At 36.2% G+C, this 20506-nt stretch overlaps 1 protein-coding gene and 1 long non-coding RNA gene across 2 annotated transcripts in view; one reads left to right on the forward strand and one right to left on the reverse strand.

Annotated features, from left to right (window-relative positions):
- Positions 1-8691, reverse strand: part of LOC120337568 (uncharacterized) — a 64748-nt gene extending 56057 nt beyond the window's left edge. The window contains exons 1-2 of the mRNA XM_039405398.2: positions 8546-8691; positions 7896-8413 (exon numbers count right to left, since the gene is read on the reverse strand). Of these exons, the coding sequence (XP_039261332.2) occupies positions 7896-7974 (79 nt within the window). The 5' untranslated portion in view covers positions 7975-8413; positions 8546-8691. The remainder of the gene's footprint in view (positions 1-7895; positions 8414-8545) is intronic.
- Positions 8692-15570: 6879 nt separating this feature from the next.
- LOC144428049 (uncharacterized) lies at positions 15571-16983 on the forward strand. Its single transcript, XR_013478022.1, has 2 exons — positions 15571-16059; positions 16300-16983. It is a non-coding gene; the product is annotated as an uncharacterized LOC144428049 (long non-coding RNA).
- Positions 16984-20506: the final 3523 nt, after the last annotated feature.

Below are 20506 nucleotides of genomic sequence, written 5' to 3' on the forward strand. Positions count from 1 at the left end.
TTATTTTCAATGCTTATCAATACATTGTGCCCATAAAGTCTATTTACAATTTCAATTTTGTTGTGAGGTCAGTTCTCAATATATCTTAACAAGGTTTGTTGTTTTTAATCAGTAATTGTTCAAGTATTGTTACTTCATTTAATTCATCTGCGAGGGCCAAAACAATATATGATATCGATAAATTCCATTTGCAATTTAAAAAAAATTTAAGACTATGAACAAAATACAAACGAAAACGAAAACCATTATAAACTAAGCATAACGTAAAAACACTTATTTTGTACCGTAATATTATGTTGAGTATTGTATGAGACTATTTTGTATTGCAAGACACACATGAACCGCGCATAAAACAATATCAATGAATTTTTATACCTAATTATTATATCCACATTTATATATTCATTACAATTTTTTTTAGTTTATTCAAAATTACAATCATGATTTTGAACGTAACTTAAACTAAACTATATGATAATATAGAACTATTATTTTCATTTTGGCGTGGGCCACACTTATATCGAACATAACTTCTTATTAGTTCAAAACAAAAACTCTTACACCACGCTAATATTATTCTAAGTTAACCTAAATCTGTAAGAAGAATTCGTTAAAAAAGTTACTTTAACCCTCTGGTTACCGTGAAAGAGAGATGTTTGCATAAAATTACACCAAAATGAACTCTAAATAGCAAAAAGGTTAATCTGTAACCGCCGTGGCATGGCGCAAATACACCCATTAGCATATCAGCGCCTAATCCTCGGGAACCCATAATTTTGTCTTCAATCCATGCGCAACGGGATAGAAGTAGGCAGTGTTCCCTTGTTCCACCTCCCACAAAAAATTCAATTTTCGAAATCACACGCAGAAACAACACAACTTTTATGCACTAATCCTAATTTACAATAATATATTTAGAAGTATCATTTATTGAATTACAGTTTCAAACAAATTTAAAAAAATAATAAATGATACAAAGTGAACACATTGGCCATTACTCAGTATCTGTGCGATTCTTCTAACACTAGGTTATCTCTCTGATCAAATTAGGTTTAGCATCGTTTTAAAGCTTAAAAAGTCTCGACGTTTCGCAGAAAAGCTGACGAGACTATTTCATTGGTATTTTTATGAACCACACGAATGCAATAACACTTGTTTCGTCGAATTTTAGTGCTTTTGTTTGATATTTAAAAAAAAAACTAATTTAATTCACTCTAAATTTCTTCTTCCAATTCCATTGACAACCATTATGTTCTTATTTTAATTAATTATGAGGTAATAAATAATGCTGCGTAATTTCACATTTATACTCCGAACAAAGCTCAGACATGACACAGACTTCGCATTCAATGCAATTGCGCGACACAAATTTTAGATTTCTTATTGGTATCTATTATTTACCAACATATTTGAAATAACAGACTGGCCCAAATGCGTGGATTCCGAACGTTCACCATTTCTGGCAAATAAGTAAGCGTTAACTAGGGTAGCATTTGATATTACCAGATTTTCATACAGACTCAACATAAGGTTTAGGATTCTAATGTATTTTGGGTGGCATGGATATTAAGCAATTAGTAACAAATACATATTACATATAAATTTCATAATGTTTATGTTTACCTTTAGTTTTTATTCGCCAACATTCAATTATAAAAATTCACAACTTGGCCTAAATTAATAGACTTCGTACGATTGCCCTGGTCGAATATGGGAACATCTAACCAGCAAAACAAGTATTTTTTTCAAGCTACACACAGAAGATGTTTTACAAAATCCACTTGAAACGCCTATTTCGAGATCAAACAAAAACTACAAAGAGGAATTTTCGGATCGAAGATTAATCTGCTCGGAACATATTTTCTCGAACCATGAATAAGCAAGCAAAACCAGCTGAGTGTGTCCCTTTTAGTCACAGCACAACTATGTGAAACGCTTACCAAATGTAGTCTATGAATTTATACCAAAGCGGATATTAATCTATTAGGAAATCGGAAAATGTTCTCTTGAACCATTAAACAAAAAACTATGTTAATCGTCTATTTTGTGTTAGGCCGAACGGAATAAAACGCTTAGAGAAAGAGTACTTTTTAAACTATACTAATCTGAAGTAAAGCGAAATGCTTAATCAAGCAATAATGAATGGTAAAGTCATCTCAGAATTGGAACTTTTCTCTTCCCTCCATCATACATGATAAGACTATGAGCGAACCTTACTCCATTTTAAAATGACTTTACCCTAAAATCGAACGAATCAGATAAAGGTCTTAAGTATAAAAGCCGACCACCATGCTTTGTGTGTTCAATGAAGATTATCTTACGATAAATATGCCACTGTTTACATTGGAATGGGTTTATATCTTCTGCTAAATAGTAAACTATCAAAAGTATGGGAAACGAAACTTTGTGGAGGTCGAAAAACTACTGTAAAATGTTTGTACTTACCATAAAATCATGAGTGCTCCCGAAGTATGCGAACCAAGATGGCGGGCATCGGAACGTAACATGGGTAACAGGTTAGGGTTAGGCGATAATTTTTTTCATTTTAGTCCTATTATAAGTTCGAAGACTAGCCAAGAGCCTCCCGTAATATTTATACCTAAAATTATGGCCTAACCCTAACCTAGTACACATATTACATTCCGATGTCCGCCATCTTGGTTCGCATACTTCGGGAGCCCCAAATCATGAATATTACAGATTTATTTATGGAAACAAGTACTCCTACCTAGTATATGTATCGTATGTATAGGTAAATATACTGGGTTGGTACCAAAAGTTACATTTGTTTTATAGAATTTGAATATTTCCTAGTAATAAATGAGTTTAAAAAATCATTGTAAACCACAAACGAAAATTTTAATTCGAAATAAAAAAAAACTATCTCAGCATGATTAGTAAGATTCTTGAACATAACAATGTAGAATAATAAAACGTCATAAGAAACATATACAAATCGAACTTTCTCCTAATTTTTAATTATTGAAATATGGAATTCTAGTTACCAGACCTTTCTCCTGATGTTAAGTAGTTTATCCTTCTCTACATTAGTGGTTTTACAAATCACTGATTGATGGTTTAAGAGGTATTAGCATGAGAAATGATATCGCGTGTTCTTTGTGTGGGACTTTTTCTCTTTTTGGTGTTTTTCTCTTTATTTATTTTAAAATAGGTAAAGCTGTGTGTTTAAGTGAGTGAACACGTAGGGTAAATGATATTATAAAAATGTTATGCTCGGTCCATGCATGCTGATAAATAATATAATTAAGCCAAAAGTGTAATAAAAAAATTGGATCATGAAAAATATAAAAAGTGTTTTTGAAGTTACACGCGTGGTTGTAGGATGGGGTGGATTTTATACGCGAGATCCAAGCGTATTCCAATAAAATAAAGCAGATCATGAAATATTTCTCTTCCCCTCAAAAATTGAATGATAGATTTTTACATGGCATTAAGTCCATGTCCAAGCCTTATTAGTAGAAAGACATATTAAAAGGTAAAAACTAAAGATGATCTTTGCACGAACAACGAAATTTTATTATTTTTTTCATTTTAGTTTCAGTTTTTTTCTAGTCATAGATATTATACGTAATCTGCAAAGATATAAATCTTTTTGGTAATCGAAAATATTAAGCATTATAAGAGAAAGGGGGTCTATTGTTTTCCTATTTCTTACTGCAAATGAATCATTTCTTATTGAATGGTCCAACGACTATGCGTGCGGTATCTTTCACCAGTCAGAGTGTTTCATGGGCATTTGCTTTCGTTTTATGGCACGGGCTTTAATGTGGGTGAAGGTAACAAAGCTGAAATCCGGAAGTTACATCTTGGGCTGGCCGGTCAACGCAATTATGAAGAATTAAATGTTGTTCATTATATGTATTTATACATTTAAGTTCCGTCTTTATGAAAAAATTTTAAAGGGTCCTATAAAAAATTAGCATTTCTTCCCGCTTCGACATATACATTCATACATCCTTTGGGCTATTTAAAAGTCCCTATCAAAATTTGCATCAATTCCTAATTAGGCTCTGGCAATTCTATCGAGTCAGTAACATTATTAGAACCGCATAGTCACGCTAAAACTTTGTTTTTCACCTGGAACCGAAGTTCTTAAATTTCAGGGTAGGGGCGATCAACGCCTACGCACGCAGACGACAGATTTTGAGTTCTATTGTGCGTCATAATGTTTGGACGTAAACAATCAAAATCACGCTTTTCAGTACAGAAAACTCATCGTTTTTTGAATGGGGGTAAATGAAACAAATAAATAGTCGGGTATAGTGATAGCATAATAATTAGAAGCAAAAAGAATTGCTAATCGCCACATTGAGAAATGTAGGCCATTTGAGGGTTTATGGTGTACTTATTAAAATTTTTATTCATTATATTTTATTCAATAATCGGTTTGATTCTCAAGTCAAGAAATTCTATTGTCAGATTTATACATTGGCAACTTGAGGAAAATATGATGCATTAACTAGAAAAAAATCTTATAATTTAGATCTGAATGAAATGTGAAAAGAATTTAAATACTGCGAAATGCCCATTTTTAAGTCTTCCAGCCTTTTCACTCAAAACAGGGCTCTGTACTTGTATCCATTGCTATTTAAGAAGCTACTTCAGTTCAAAGGACTGTAATCTTCCCGATTCAGCATTAGATACCAAATTTATTTAACTGCATTTTAAGGTATATAATAAATCCGAATTGTCCCGTAGTATGTGTACCAGGTTAGGGTTAGGCCATAATTTTATTCCGATTTTCCTCATTTTAGTTCTAGTAGGCGTTCGGGGACTTCTGAGTTAGTTAAGTGAATATAGGCTTTAGTCCCTTCACAATACTTGATGTAAAATTGGTTAACTCCATATATTCGGTTCGATTCTAAAATCGAAAAGTTGAATTTTAAATCTGCCATTAGGCTACCGGGACGACAAAGCTACTCGATTGTCTGCGTGGGTTTTGTATGACGACGCCAACGGTCTTCTGGTGAAGTGGAAGTTTGGGTTAATATGACGAAACATAGGACAGTTGTGCAAACAATCATTCATAGCAGAGGCGGATTATACGCTCATAATTAAAATATGAAGTGCATTTATGAGTTATAATCGCTTATGTTCATTCACATGATATCAGCGATTTTATGAGTTGGATGAACAAATAATATCTAACCGCGAATATCGAAGGCATATTTTACGCCTGATAAATTACTGGTAACTATTCTATATCGAGCCTAAAAAGATTACCGGTTTATCGTTACCGATACATGAACTTGATAGTAAAAGATAATTTGAAATATTTATACAAAACTCTTATACAGCATATACAGCCTTACTTCGGTACTATTTTAATGTAATGACATTTATTTTATATGCAATGTGTTGACTACGTAAAAAACCCCATTATGGCCTTGGAGCTGGCTATTATATTTCTTTTAATTTCCGTTAACCGATCGAAATTTGTAACAAATTAGAAAACTGTTACAAAATAATCGTTTTATCCTTAAATTATACAAAATGGAAGAGAATTAGTTCAATTATGTACGGCAATTATCACATTTTCTTACGATTACGTTATTTGTTATGATACAATTAACAATCAGGCGAATATATTGTGATCAAACAATATTAATAGCTTTTTAATTCATAAATTTTTATGACCATTGTGTAGTCATAAATCTAACGTTGTTACATAACAATTAACAAAGACAATGGGAGGTAAAAGAGCGCGAAATAGCTACAAAACATTCAAGGTATTTGATGACTTGTGGAAAGTTACTGCTTCGTAGCCTGAGGCTTTTAATCCAGTAATTATCCTGCCTGAGTTTTTACATTGCATTTAGAAACAAATTGAGCCTGTCTGCGATCATGCGAGACGGTAGACATTCCGTCTTATTTTTAAATTATATTTGCCTGTATATGTACAATATATAAATTTCTGGATCGTCGATAATCTGCTGAGTGCTGAACGAAAATATCGTCTCCCACAATAAATAACAAGTCATATTTTAAAGGAAATTTTGCCCCGAATGTAGCTAGTAAACACTAATTTCAGGTCATCTGCTCAAGAATTGAGGTTTAATATGAAATCAAATTTGAAGATGAAGGAAATTATAAAAATTGTGAAAGAAATGTCCTCTTCCGCGATAAAAAAAACAAGTCATATCATTGTATGGAAATTTTGCTTATACACATAATCAAGAATTGATTTTTAAAAGTAAATCAACCTTGAAACGATTTTTACAATAAAAGGAAGGAATCGAAACTAAGAAAAAATAGATAGTAACACAAGTTTATATAGGTTCAATTAAAAATATTATAAATGGAAAACGAGTAAGAATCAATTTAATTGAGTGTATCGAAAATGCACTTTCTCGTGATTTTCAAATCTTTAATATTTAACGAAATATGTCGTTATATCGTGCAGTTTAGACACTTTTCGCAATACTAAATATAATTAAGCTTTTCGAGGCCTTTCTCGTCCATGGATTAACGAGGAGCAAGTTTAAAAGTCATAGAGTACTAAATTAAAAATATAATTTGAATATTAATTGTTTCGTAAACACATAATGTTTCTATACTAAAGTCAAATTGAATACGAAATACAATTAAATTTCCGTATTTCTCAGTAATTTTGGTAACGATTTTACAGCTGCCAAAATCAATAAGATCTCACAGCCACGAAAGACTTTCAAAAATCGAATATCGTGGATATCGACCACCAAGAAAAATCCAAGTTCAACTTAGCTGGTCTGAACAACAATATATATCTGAACATATGTACATGAAACTCGCAAGGTCTATTTTAGTCACTCAAAAAGTCGATTTCATACTAAAGGATAGAGAGCCGATACGAAAGAAGTGGGAGGCGAAACGGAACTTAGAATTAGAGATGTTTAAAGTTCTGAATAATGCGTAAATTTAAAATTAAACTTATTCGAAGACTGTATTTTCGAAAATTTAAGTAACAGATAATAGTTTTGATTCACAATAACTCAAATATAATTCTGTTTTATTCTGTTTGTCTGACTTTGACCCGATGAATCGTTACAGAAATATAATTAAGTTTTGAATCACGGATTATAGTAAAAGTAAAAGATAAATGAAAACTTCTGTGAAAGATTCCATTTTGGTAGTTAGATACCGATTTGGACTATAAAATTCTGGCCATATATTTGATTTTACAGTAGCGCATTCTTAATATTCGAAATTGATTATTCAACAAAATTCCAAAATAATTAGCCAGCAATAATCATTGCAGAATTATAGAATACTTGGTTATACCTACCCCTACTTATATTATGTTATGTAGCTCCATTAAAAAGCATATAAAGTCAACTATGGAGATGGGTTCTTTACTAATGTTTTGCCCAACAAGTGCCCGATCGTCCATCCACATTCAGACTAGGCGGTTCTATTATAACCGAATTACTTATAACTACTATCAATATTAAAATTTGAAAAGCATTTATCAATGTATTTTGAGAGAATCATATTATTATACATAAATCATAAAATATTCTTAACGGAGAAGCCCGGCTTCACTTCTAGCCGTAATAACACGACGGGAGATACAGACGCGGCCGCATTTTGACGCTTTTCGAACTGCAGTTGTCATAGCTTTGTCGAATGTTCGTTTGAACAAAAATAACTTATACAGACAGTATCATTGGTAAAGTATTATACGTAAATTCTCTATGTTTTGAAACTTGGAATGGAATTCTACAGATTTTCCCGGAGTATAAAAAACAAATATGCCGTCTCGAAGACGGAAACTAAGACCTCCTGTCGGGTTACCAATGCAGGCCGGGGTATGTTAAATTGACGATAATATTATTCCTTTTGATTCATAAAATATGTAAAATTCGATTTTCCCTAAATAAAACTAAAACACTTACCAGCTGAAATCGATCTTTGGACTTGAATCATCAAACAGAACAATAAAAATATTTTCCGAAGTTGTTTCGTACATTCCATTCTTTGTGTGTTTTCCTTCGCGATATTCCCGCTAACGATTAATAACACTGATGCGGTATTACTTTATTATAACTGTTAGTTTATCATATCTATTTCGCTATTGGTGCAATGACTCGCGCGCCTTTCCTTGCAGACTGCTTATCGGTAATGAACAGCTAATGCCGTTTCTTCTTTTCGTGAGACGAGAGATTCGCGCTTCAATGATCCCTATTGTTACGTATTTTATCGGTTCAGCGTAACGAGGAATGCGACTGAATTGTAATGAAATTTGGTGCTCAATAGCGCCATCTGGAGTCGATGAGTTTGTCTCCACTTTTTAGTGCCGATAAATGTTTTTACTCGCTGATAAGATCTTTCTAGAAGCCAGAGGTGCGGAGTCAAGAAAAGTCACAATTTAATCCGGATTCCATGGAGTTTTGACTTCGATTCCAGTCGAACTCTGAAAAATCAAATTTTAATGAAAAGACTTGTGAGCGCATGTGAGCCTTCTTTAGCATAACAATAAAAATGCTTATTTTAAATTAATCATTTTTAAGTTTAGAAGATAAAAGATTTTGACTAAATATATTACCGTTAAAACTATGGTGAATTTAAAATTTTCAATCCGACGAGTCTGAAAATCCGGTTCCAATGAAAATGTAGCAACACTGAGTCCACAGCCCTTTCACTGGCCATACGCTATGTCGCTAAGCAGGCAATTTCAATTTATCGGACGCACAACATCAACTGACGGTCGCGAAGCTTTGAGCGTGTCTTGAGATGCGGTTACCAATTAGTCACTCATTATCAAAAAGCCATGTTTTCTGGTGATCGCTTGGTTAGTATCGATCAATAATTTGATCTCGGCTCTCTGACATGAATCAAAACAACACATAAGTAAACAGACAAACAAAATGCAGAGATACCTGGAAGGCGAGCTTGACTTGAAATAAAGTTTAAAAAAACGTTATAAGTACGCGCCCATTTACCAAAAATGAAAATAGCACAGAAGAGATTGAACATGATTCAAAATCTGACAATACAAAAGCAATTTGAAATGAGAAAACACGTAACAATCAAATATAAGAGTAGCTTGATTAGCATGCGATCGATTCGTCTGCTTCGTCACTTGTCAATGCCGTACTGAGTCAACTTCTAGCAAACTGAACCCTGTTTAGTACATGTTTGTTCAACATGGTGAAAACGAACCAGGAACCAGCACTTAGCAGAAATCGGTCGCAGGCTGGTCAAGTTAGCATTGGTGACGTAGTATGGATACATGTTGCGGGTGCTCCTGAAGTATGCGCACCAAAATGGCGCACAACCTGAACTCAGGTTGTGTACCAGGTTAGGGTTCAGGTCGTGCGCCATCTTGGTGCGCATACTTCAGGAGGTCTCTGTTGGTGCGTCTATAACATAAGGTTCACCACACAATAAAGAAAAATTGAGTACTATAGCGCGAGAACAGGAAACTATAGTCCCGGTATAACTCGAACAAAGGTGATTGAAGTTTTTTTTTTTCCTGTTTATTGGGCGTCTCCCTCAAATTCAGGTCGCGCCGACTTTTATTTCTTCTTATTTTCTTTCAAACATTGTTTGACTTTTTAATTGTATTTTCCATTACTGTTAGACTCATCACAGGCAGTGGCATATCTGCGTAAAATTGGGCCCATGGCAAAGTTTTAAAATGCGCAACTTTGATCGCTGACTGGCAATTTTTAACGAATGTTGCTGAATTGAAATATTTGTACGGTATTATCTAAAAAAAAATACGAATTTCTATTACCATGTTTGGATTATTGTATAAGAACAATTTACGATTAAATTTTTTTGGTCTTTTGCGCCCCTATATGACTGGCGCCCATGGCACGTGCCACGCCCTAGATACGCCACTGATCACAGGCGTCGTCGCTCGATAACCAGTATTGGTTACTTGCGACTCCTTTCACCCCGAATTATCAGTTTTTGCTTCTTTTTACATTCTGTATTCTTTTGGTTTATTGGACACGTCAGTGGACATAACGATCGTTTTGCATTTTATACTGGCACCCTGACAAGTTTTTAAAATATCGCTTTTTACTTTGATTACTGGACAAATTGCCCTGAAATTTTTGGGGGCTAAAGATAAAATTTTTCTTCAAAAGGCTAAATGTTTCATTTATTCCAAACGTGTCCATATATTTGAGCATATCTCTCTTACTACCGATTACTATACTGTGAGATCCACCTCAATTTAAAACAATAGCGTGAAGGTCTGTCAATGTTTATTTCTTGTAATGTTTTAAATTTTCTCAATCGCTGCTAACCAGCTCAGGCCTGGAATGAATCTGAGACAACAAACGAGTAAGCGACATATGGCAACATGGAGATCTACTGGTCGGGGTTCCGCATTATAAATTTGAATTCAGGACTCAGAAACACCCTGCGTGTTCTTGGTTTTGGTTCTTGGTTCTATTCTGCTTGTTGAATGAGGTTATCGTGACTGAAAGGCGAAACAGTAACACGAAATCCTTAAATAATGATTTCAAGATATTGTTAGCGAATGCAAAACTAAAAAGAAAGAGCGTGCCGAAGTCAGTAAAAAAGAAAGTCTAATGAACAACCCGGGTTTCACTATGACAAGAGATAACTTAGAAGAAAAGGCGTTCCCGAACCGGGAATCGAACCCGGGTCGCCTGGGTGGGAGCCAAGAATCCCAACCCCTAGTAGACCATCTGGGATGTTTAACAACGGCGTTGTAATCACTCATTACTGCTTGCATTGGCTTTTTTCCATAACTCAATGGTTCCTCTTCCCCTAATTTAAAGCGCATTTCAGTTTGTATTTCTCGTGAAGATCGATCATCTTCAACTCAGTTGCAGCCTCATCTGAGACTAAAGGAAATTTTAAACAATCCGTCTCAGAATGAAATGAGTCTCATGATGATATAATCTGTGACGTTTTATCTGCACTTCATTTACTTCAACCAAAAGGTAAATTGTGCGTTTCTCGCCGAACTATGATTATGGCAGCCATTGTAGTGCAATAAGCGCGTCTCACAACAAAGAACTTAATTGTGACGTAATAATGGACGATTGCACGTTGAAGTGGAAGAAGGCGTATCTTCGACGTAAAAGAAGAATTAACGATGAATTATAACGTTTGATCGAAAATGATAAATCGTAGTTTTAAACTTTTTTTCCTTGAAATAACCAAGGCGAAAGGGCCGCGGGTTGGCCACTCCTGCCCTAGACCATCTGGTATGTTCAACAACACCGTTGTACCAACTAATTATTACTAGCCGCCACCGAGAACGTGGTGTTACTGAAGCAAAAGCCATTTCTATTTCAGGAAAATGTTTTTTGTTGTCGATAATTATACTTCGAACAACAGTACTTGGAATCACCGCGTTTAAAGATGACTAAAAAACTATTCCCAGACCGGGAATCGAACCCGGGCCGCCTGATGGGTGAAAGCCAGGAACCTTAACCCATCTGGGAAGTCGATTACATTCCGTCGAGCACGAGATATTTCGGAACAAATCACTCGAGAGTTTTTTTTCTGCTATAACTGGTACAATAGATTTAGGTGTCTGCCGGTGTTTAACTCCTATGATAATTTGAATTGCTCTCAATCGTTCTTAATTAACTAGCTCAGGCCTAGAAATCTGAGACTACAACTGAGTAAGCGACATATAGCGCAGACCTCACGCGAGCACCACGGATAACTACTAATTCAAAGTCGGGAGCACCCTGCGTATTCTTGGTTTTGCTATTCTGCTTGTGGAATGGGGCATTGTGACACTTGGGTGCTTGGATTCGTTATTTTTTTATGGTTCTTTGTTTATCGGGTGTCTCCCGGAAATTCAGGTCGCCTTGAATTTTATTTCTTTATAAAAATTGTTTTACTTTTTCATTGTATTTTCAATTACTTTTAGATTCAATCACGGTGTCCACGCTTGATAACCAGTGTTGGTTTCTCGCGACTTCCTTCATCCCGAATTATCCGTGTTTGCTTCTTTTTACATTCTGCATTCACTAAGTATATTTCATGTGTGGTGGAAAAATAAACTACTGATTACTATGTACCTTTGAACCCTGAAAAATTCTTCCTATACTTAACCATTGCGAAATTTTCGGGGCCATTTTAAGAGTGCTTTTGCGAGTTGGCGCCTGTAAAAGGGGTACCGTATGTGTTTCAAACCATCATTATGATTCATCGCATACAACAATCTGTTTTTTTAAACTACCCGTAAAGAATTTTAGCCTAGTCTATCACAGCTATTTCTACACTAATTTTATTACTGCATGTAAATTGAAACTCCTAGGAAGACAGTGATCATTGAATTATCTGATTAATATTTAAGTTTCCGAAACACAACAGAATACTAACGAATAGAGTTCAAAAACGCGAAAACGAGGTAATGTTTACGACCATGCTTGTAAATCTGTCTGAGTGAGAAAAGTGTCTGAGCAGATGCGAAAAGGGAGCATTGTTACGTCACATTTTGAATCTTGCTGATTGGCCAATGTCACGAAGTAAACAAGGAAGTCGGTGCTCGGGGAAAGGTCATACCGTGAGATCTACCTCAAGCTGATACTATAGCGCGGAGGTCTGTCAATGTTTATCTCCTGGAATTTTTTAAATTTTCTCAATTGCTGTTAACTAGCTCAGGCCTAGAAAGAAACTGAGACAACAAATGGGTAAGCGACATACGGCAGAAGATCCCACGCTATAGCAGCACGTAGAACTACTGGTCGGGGTTCCGCATTATGAATTCGAAGTCAGGAGCACACTGAGTGTTCTTGGTTTTGCTATTCTGCTCGTTGAATGGGCATCGTAAGTTACAGGCGAACAGTAACACGAAACAACAGGCCTAATGAATGATATTGCGATATAGGTAAATACTAAATTTGATCCGGCCGACATTATTGCGTACGAAGTGGAGATATAGATATTGGTCACTGTTTGTTTTCGTTTCTCTATATTTGGTTACGCGATTAAGCATTGCGTAACAATTGGGTCAGTCATGCATATCCAACACCAAGTCTTCTGCGGTGAAATGATTAGCTACGGAAAAACAGAAAATTATCAAACTTTCTAAGTCAGTAAACAAAATATCCTGAAACTCGGAATTTAAAATTTGTGACAAAAGCTATCTTAGGAGAAAAAGATGTTCCAGACCGGGAACCTAAGAGTTGGTTGTGGTAGTAACCATTAGCATGGCCGTACTTTGCAATTAAATTTCATCTCTTTACACCATTAACCATTTTGTAACAATTGAGTTATAGATGTCCACCACCGGTGCCGGTTTTTCCCGGTGAAAAATGATTAGCGAAAACGAAACGTGAAAGGATCAGACGTCAGAAGAATTGCACAGAAAGTCTGCGGACATACTTCGACAGACCGGTAACCGAACCCGGGTCGCCTGCGCGAGAGCCAGGAACCCTACCCAGCTTCTAATGAGGAGAAAACATTGTAAGCAAGTTGAATACCTCAACAAATTACAACCCCAAATAAAATATTCGAAACTTACACCCATAACCAAACACAGAAATCACGGAATTTAGACTCCATACTCACCATAAGACCTCAACACTAATGTATCATAGTTAGCGTTTGGGCTACCATTTGTTCTGGTTGGAAATGATTGATATTAAATCACAAACTGAGAACTCTATGAAAGAACGACCCGGCATCTGAGACAGATGAACGACAGCATATCTAGTCAGAGGGCACATGTACTCAACATGCCACTGCAAATGTCGGTGCTGCCGTAAGAACATAGTTCTGAACTTTAAAACTCAAATATAAGGACACGAAAGACGAAACTAAATACTGCAACATCTAATTTTTCGGTCTACCTGACTACCAGATTGCTGAAATGCGATAACGAAACCACGGCGCGCAATTTTTAATTTTGATGGCGTCAGTAGACACGAAAAACGGATCCAATAGAGTCCACAGACATTTTTAATAAATAAAAGAGAGCAATGCTCAAATATGTGGACACGCAGAACGATTCCCCAAAAATCATATGCGGTGACTTTCCAGTACCTGTATCGGGGTACCGTGACGGTACAGGGACTGTCATAGATATCATGTGACAATGATTCATTCTCCTTGATTATATTGAAACATCAATTGAAATATCTCGTGATATGAGTCAACTATGTACCGTATTACCGGATCAGGTACCGAACCACAGTCAAACATTTCACATAAAAACGTTACTAAATAACATGCGTCAACTTAACACCACCTGAATCGGGTTACAAATTTTGGTACAGTGACTGTCATAGCCGTTTAAGGCTGATGGACAATTCGACTACACGGATAACTCACCAGGTCTATCTGTAGTCGAGTTGTCTCTGGTGGCATGTCCCGTGACAATGATCTACTCTTCTCCATTCAACTGCAACATGAATTGAAATACCAAGTAATCCGTTTCATTCCCTTCTACATTATCCGAACAAAATTCAAAAAACAAGCCCCGATTTTATCAGACAGCTACGAGTTAGTTCAGTGTCATCGCGCTGTGTTACGGTACCGGAACTGCCCTATCTTTAGAAGTTCCCATCTGGTGACAGCGTGAATTGTATTTGCAAGATGGTCCGACTCACAACTATAGCAACACCAACGATCCGAGTCACTACTGCAATATAACACCAAGTACGCCAGTACGGCACTATTCTTCATTCACCATTCTTCAAATCTTAGCAAAGCAAGGATTCTATTTCGAACCACGACGTTCGATGGCACGTGATCAAAAGGCATGAAGAGGAGTGCCAGCATATGCGTCCGTAGAACGTTCGGTGACGTCATAGCATACAAAAACAAATCTCACAGAGCCAACAGAAATTTTTGAAATAAATAAAATCAATAGCTTTCTGGAGAAAAATCTCATCTTTAACCACTAAAAATTACAAAGCAATTGGTCCAGTAATCAAAGAGAGAAGAGACTTTTTAGATTTTCCACTAGGTGTCCAAAAGTGTCAAAGGACAACAACATAATATTGAAACGATCCATATGTCCACTACTTGTCCGAAAACAACAACATGTAATAAGAAAACGATTCCGAATTACTTCTTGGTCAATGGAGACATATAATATCGATAGATTTTTCGCCGAATTTCATACTATTTTTTTAATAAATGGTTTATCGAAATTTACCTGGTAGCGATAAATCACTTATTATTTCTGAGCATCTACATTGCGACATGTAGAATGCCATGAACGATAATATGTTAACGGCATTCCTGATGCAATAAATGATTAAGATAAAATGCAACTAACTTTAGATACACTGTGATGTCGTTTTACCTCTTATAAAATGATCGACCAAGTCAATTATGTATTTCTCCAGTCACCACAAACCTTAGGTTAAATTAATTTCATCATATTTCCAATAATTTGTTGACCTCAACAACTGGCTATAGACCTTTCCCCGACATCAAAACATCCGTATTTTCAACCAATCACAAGCGAGCAGATGTAAACAAACATTCTCCGCCGGAAAATCGCTCAGACAACTTTAGACGCGTTCGGCACAGGTTGCGGCGGATGATGGCTACGATAATAAGGTTGCTGGCGGTTTAGGCAGATATTTGTCCCTTTTTTTCTTCACAGGGCTGCGAGAATTAAAAAGCTGTAATACTGTATGTTACTTGTTGCAAATCACGTTCACGAAATCTATATATCTATACTATACTAAAAGGCTGTACCCGTTGCAGGCACCTTACAGGTACGGTACTGTACAGGTCACAACTGCTATTTCGAACCAAAAAATAGTAGACAGTCATGCTGATGCAATCAAGGGTACTTGTAGCCTACCGTATGTCAGTACGGAAGAATTTGTCTTCGATACGATGTTGCATTTTTATCAAACAGAATCTATTAGTGAATTATTTTGGTAGACCAACTATGTGTAAACGCTGCGCATATGGTATTTGCCGGTCTGAAAACCTGTACGGTACCCCTGCTGTTCAAATGGAGTAAGATTTGTGCCTTTTCCGAAGCCACATATTGACTGCCAAAAAGCAATGGGGTGGATAAAGGAATGCAACAGGCCTCACAGTATATTCAATCTAGGAAAAATCACCAGAAATACCTTCGTGTGTACCAAGGTAGGCCAACATAAATATTGTTTCCGATACCTATGATATATTCAATATGTTAATTCTTATATGAAATAAATTTTCATACAAGCAATGCGTTCCATCATGCATTTTCATGGAGGCGATGGACCAACTGACGAAATTCCCTGACCCTATAGCAGATTCTTGTCGCCCAACAGAAAAGCACCATCAAATTGTGAGGTAAGGATTACTTATACCATAATTTAACTTTGGATCATAATTTAACAGGATCTGTCACCAGATACTTCATTTGATACAGAGACATGCAAATCTGACGAAAGTAAGAAAGGATTGTCAGGGATCCAACCAGATCTGCCCCAGACTCTTTAGTTGAAACTACCTCAAGTGCCGCTGATGAAAAAGTCAGCGCTTTGTCAGACAACAGAAAAATGTAAGCAAGCATCATCATCAATTTATTTTGGTTCTCTGGCATAAAACAACACAAAAAGTCAACATACAAACAAAATGCAGAGAAAAGTGGAAGTCGAGCATACCTTAAAATAAATTTCAAAAAGTACGCGACTACCTACCAGAAAAAGAAATAATAAAAGGTCACGAAAGAATTAACAAGATTCAGAATCGGAGCTGCAACTACAAAGTCACACCAAGCTGCTCCCGATACCAGAAGTTGGCCCTGCACTTGGTAGTAACTGTGGTGTGTGATGAATATCCTTATTTTGTTAGGTTGTTTTGCATTCATCACTGTCATATAAATCACAACTTGTTCATCATCACTTGATAACTTTAGAACCGAACCAAGTGGTGGGTATTTGCCCATCTGACTATGGACTGACTTTATAACAATGAGGTAGTGCCCAGTGAGAGCAATTCTTCCCAATTATCAGGAGATGAAACCAAGCAGCTTTAATAAAACAACTCAGACGCTCCATTGCTTTCATGTTTTTTGTTTGTTGTGCCCAAAAGCATATATCTGGTGTGTATTTTTATCCTATGCAACACAATATCTGCAAAACAGTATGATTTGTAGTAATTTTCTTGGATTTACTTGCTTGTTCCTTCATCATATATTTTTTATAATCTGTTATATCCCATTTCTACACTGAATGAATAAACTATATTGTAAAACCTAACAGATACCCGACTGTTTTTGGTTTAACCGGCATGATTGGAACTCTGGCTCGATCTAACTTCGTAGGATTAGCACCAACTACAGACTCCTGTAGCTCATAGCAGCGGTATCATACAGGCTTCACCTCATATCCTATTGCCAGAGCATACAGCCTCAGTCATAGTAACAGTACCGGTATCTTACAGGATTTACCGTATATGCGTGCAGTCCGACCAATTTACGATCGCACATTGTACTCTAAAATATCTGTACTGCTAAATAGCAAGCAGCCATGTACATATTAGTGGATTCTTGTACACAATCTTACTCGTGATGAAGGCACGGAAACGCCGCATAAAATATGATATAGGCCTAGGCCTAATCCTAGAAACTCACCAAACGATGTCTATTCTGCCGATAAAACTGCGTTATGAAGTAAATCCCTTGTCCTGATTTAGGCGAATAAATTCCATAAGTGTTATAATCCGTTCTTGTTTTGAAATACCAGATCTAAACAATTATTAATCTGTACTAATAGAGTACGATAGCAGATCCACGATGAATACAGATGTGAGAATATGAAGGATATCACGTTCTACGAAACATTTCCCGCCTAAACATCAACTATCGCGTCATAGAACAGATCCACTGGAGCGTGCAATATTGAGTAACTGGAAATTTGATATACAGTACCTGTACTGGATAGGGTTCACGAATTTATCGCGGAGAAGGAAGCCGATAAGATGGTAACAATCAAATTAGTCAGGTGTAGGTGGATCCCCCTTGGTCGGATAAATATCGGATGTACTACTGCTCGCTTTTGCGTTGAATAGCCTTTTCATAGTTTTTTTCAGTTATTATTAGTTTAGTTGTTCTAAGGAGGTGTTGAAATATATAAGTAAGACACTTGTATATCCTTACCGTAAATAGCAATTTTAGTTGTATAGGTACGTTGCGGTAACTTCAATGAAGGCTAGACCTAGAATAATATTAGTTATCTATTCAACTTTTCACACTTACTAATAGATTACCTGCTTACTAGGGAAACAATACCGTATGGCAATTGATGATTAATTCCTTACACAAGTCAAGTCTGCAAGTAGGTCTACGCCTAGGACTAACAATAACAGTAGTTTGTCATCTGCTTTCGACTGAAATGAGGAAGCTTATGAATATTTAAAGAAATTGATAACGGCACATTATCACTCACCATCAACGAAGTGCTGTTCGCAAACAGTGAAACACAAGCGAGATGACTTCTGGACTTGGCACCAAGCAGTCCTGTCAATAGATGATATCCACATTGCGCGACGTTCCGGATCTTTTGAAATCAGTGGAATATAACTGAAGATCTATTTCGTTGTATATACTATACGTACAGTTAACGGAACAATACGAAATAACCATTTTCAACAGCCAAACAAAACGGAAACGTATAATCTGACTTGCAACTGACAGGAGCAAAATGGACGTTTTTGTTTTTTTTTGCCGTCCAGTAAACAAAGTTTCGTGACCCGTGCAAATTCTCCTTATAGGACAGATCGTAGCACATATTTCTTGTAGTAAAAGCGTCTTTTCCGTAAAACGTGCAACTTTTGGAAGGGGGAACAAGGCAATATTTGTTAATAAATTTTTTTTAAGGAACATTTTAAAATCATTTTCAGGTAGTTACCTGATGTGCGCTACGAAACTCACTTTCAATGCGGCCTATTGGGGAAGTCGTAACCGACCAGCGGTTACGTGAACCACCCAACGGCGGCGAGAAAGTTAACTGATAACAGAGAGAGAGAGTGAGATTTATTGCCACAAAAACAAAATCAACACTAATATAAACAATAATAGATAATAATACAATGAATAAAATATTTCATCAGTAATAAACAGCGATTGATTATTGTTTTGTGCGGGTCGGTGTGCAAGACCGATTAAGGTCATCTAGGCTCCCGACCCTTGTGTAAATGCTGTATATAAGGTTATCATGGCATAATATAGTACCATGGGTAAATGCAAATGCGATTAAATAAAATATATATAAGATAAAGAAATGAGTGAATGAGTCGGCAATTCAATTTAAAGTTATTATTATTAAAGTTATCAAAGCGCAATTTAGGATTTTGAGAGGTCATGTACCGATGTAATCGATCATGTCCAATGGAAGAATCAAAACAGACAAAGATTTAAAAAAAGCTTTTTTTTTATTGGACACAGACCGAGATCAAAAATTAAAAGATAGGGACAGAAAATAATATCATCACAGATTCAGTAATGGAGTGCATGACGTGAAAGTATCATTTGACCCCTTTTGGCATTTAATTAGTTCACATGAAGAAACAGGGGAAAAATCATAACAATCGATGAATATTGTTTAATTGCTACCAGCATTCATAAGTATTTATACTTACTTGAATAAGGATTCGAATATTTATGTATTATCCACAATTTAACAGGGGGAATTTTGAGATACGTTTGAGTTGAGATTGTGGTTATATTGCTGCCTAATATCCTGCAACTTGCTCTATCCGCCGCTTGAGCAAGACTATGATGTCCGGTGGTCCAATCGCGTACTGGAAAAAAAAGAACACATTATAATGGAACTGAAATGAATCTCAAATAAAATTTATAACAAGACAATAAAGATACTCCAACTTTATTTATTGTCGCATTTTTCCCGTGTACCAGTGACCGCTAATACAAAGCCTTTATGCAACAAATAGGCTCCACATTTTTTCATGAGGTAGGGCGTTGTTTGGTAGCAAGATATATTCATTTTATCTATAATTACCTTAACACTAGAAACACATTGGCATAAACTTCTAGAAACAGCCAGCGTTGACAACGTCCGATAACGTAAACTTTTTGTAGCAATTGTTGGTAGAGGCAGCAGAGTGCCGAGCTGACTGACTGGATTTAGTTTGACGAAATCTATGGGTGTTTTTGGGAAAGAAGACGATTTTTCGAATGACTTGAATGAAGAAAGTAGGAACTAAGAAGTGTAAAAGTTTCGGGTTTGGTTATTTTATTTTTAAAATTAGTTCCGGTAGCCTTTTTTCATAGCTACCGGTACTCTCCTGTGACTTTCAAGGCAGAAAGGTTATTGTTTTCGTATTTACAGTACCGGTACCGTACCGTATTTATCTTTGGGTAGGGAAAAGCCGTTGAGCTGGGAGTTGAGGTAAAGATGCAACAGGATACTGGTACCGGTATCGGGTCTGGTATAGTTTAGTACCACATGCACGTCTAGTTGGCCTAGCTCAACATTTTTTGCATATGACCGCCGTCAGGTGCGGACGTGGCACTGTACCGGTATTGGGCAATGGAATACCGGTTCTGGAATACAGGAATAGGAGATTTTTTCGACTAAAACTT

Source organism: Styela clava, chromosome 10 (assembly GCF_964204865.1).
Source record: "Styela clava chromosome 10, kaStyClav1.hap1.2, whole genome shotgun sequence".
Lineage (NCBI taxonomy): Eukaryota > Metazoa > Chordata > Ascidiacea > Stolidobranchia > Styelidae > Styela > Styela clava.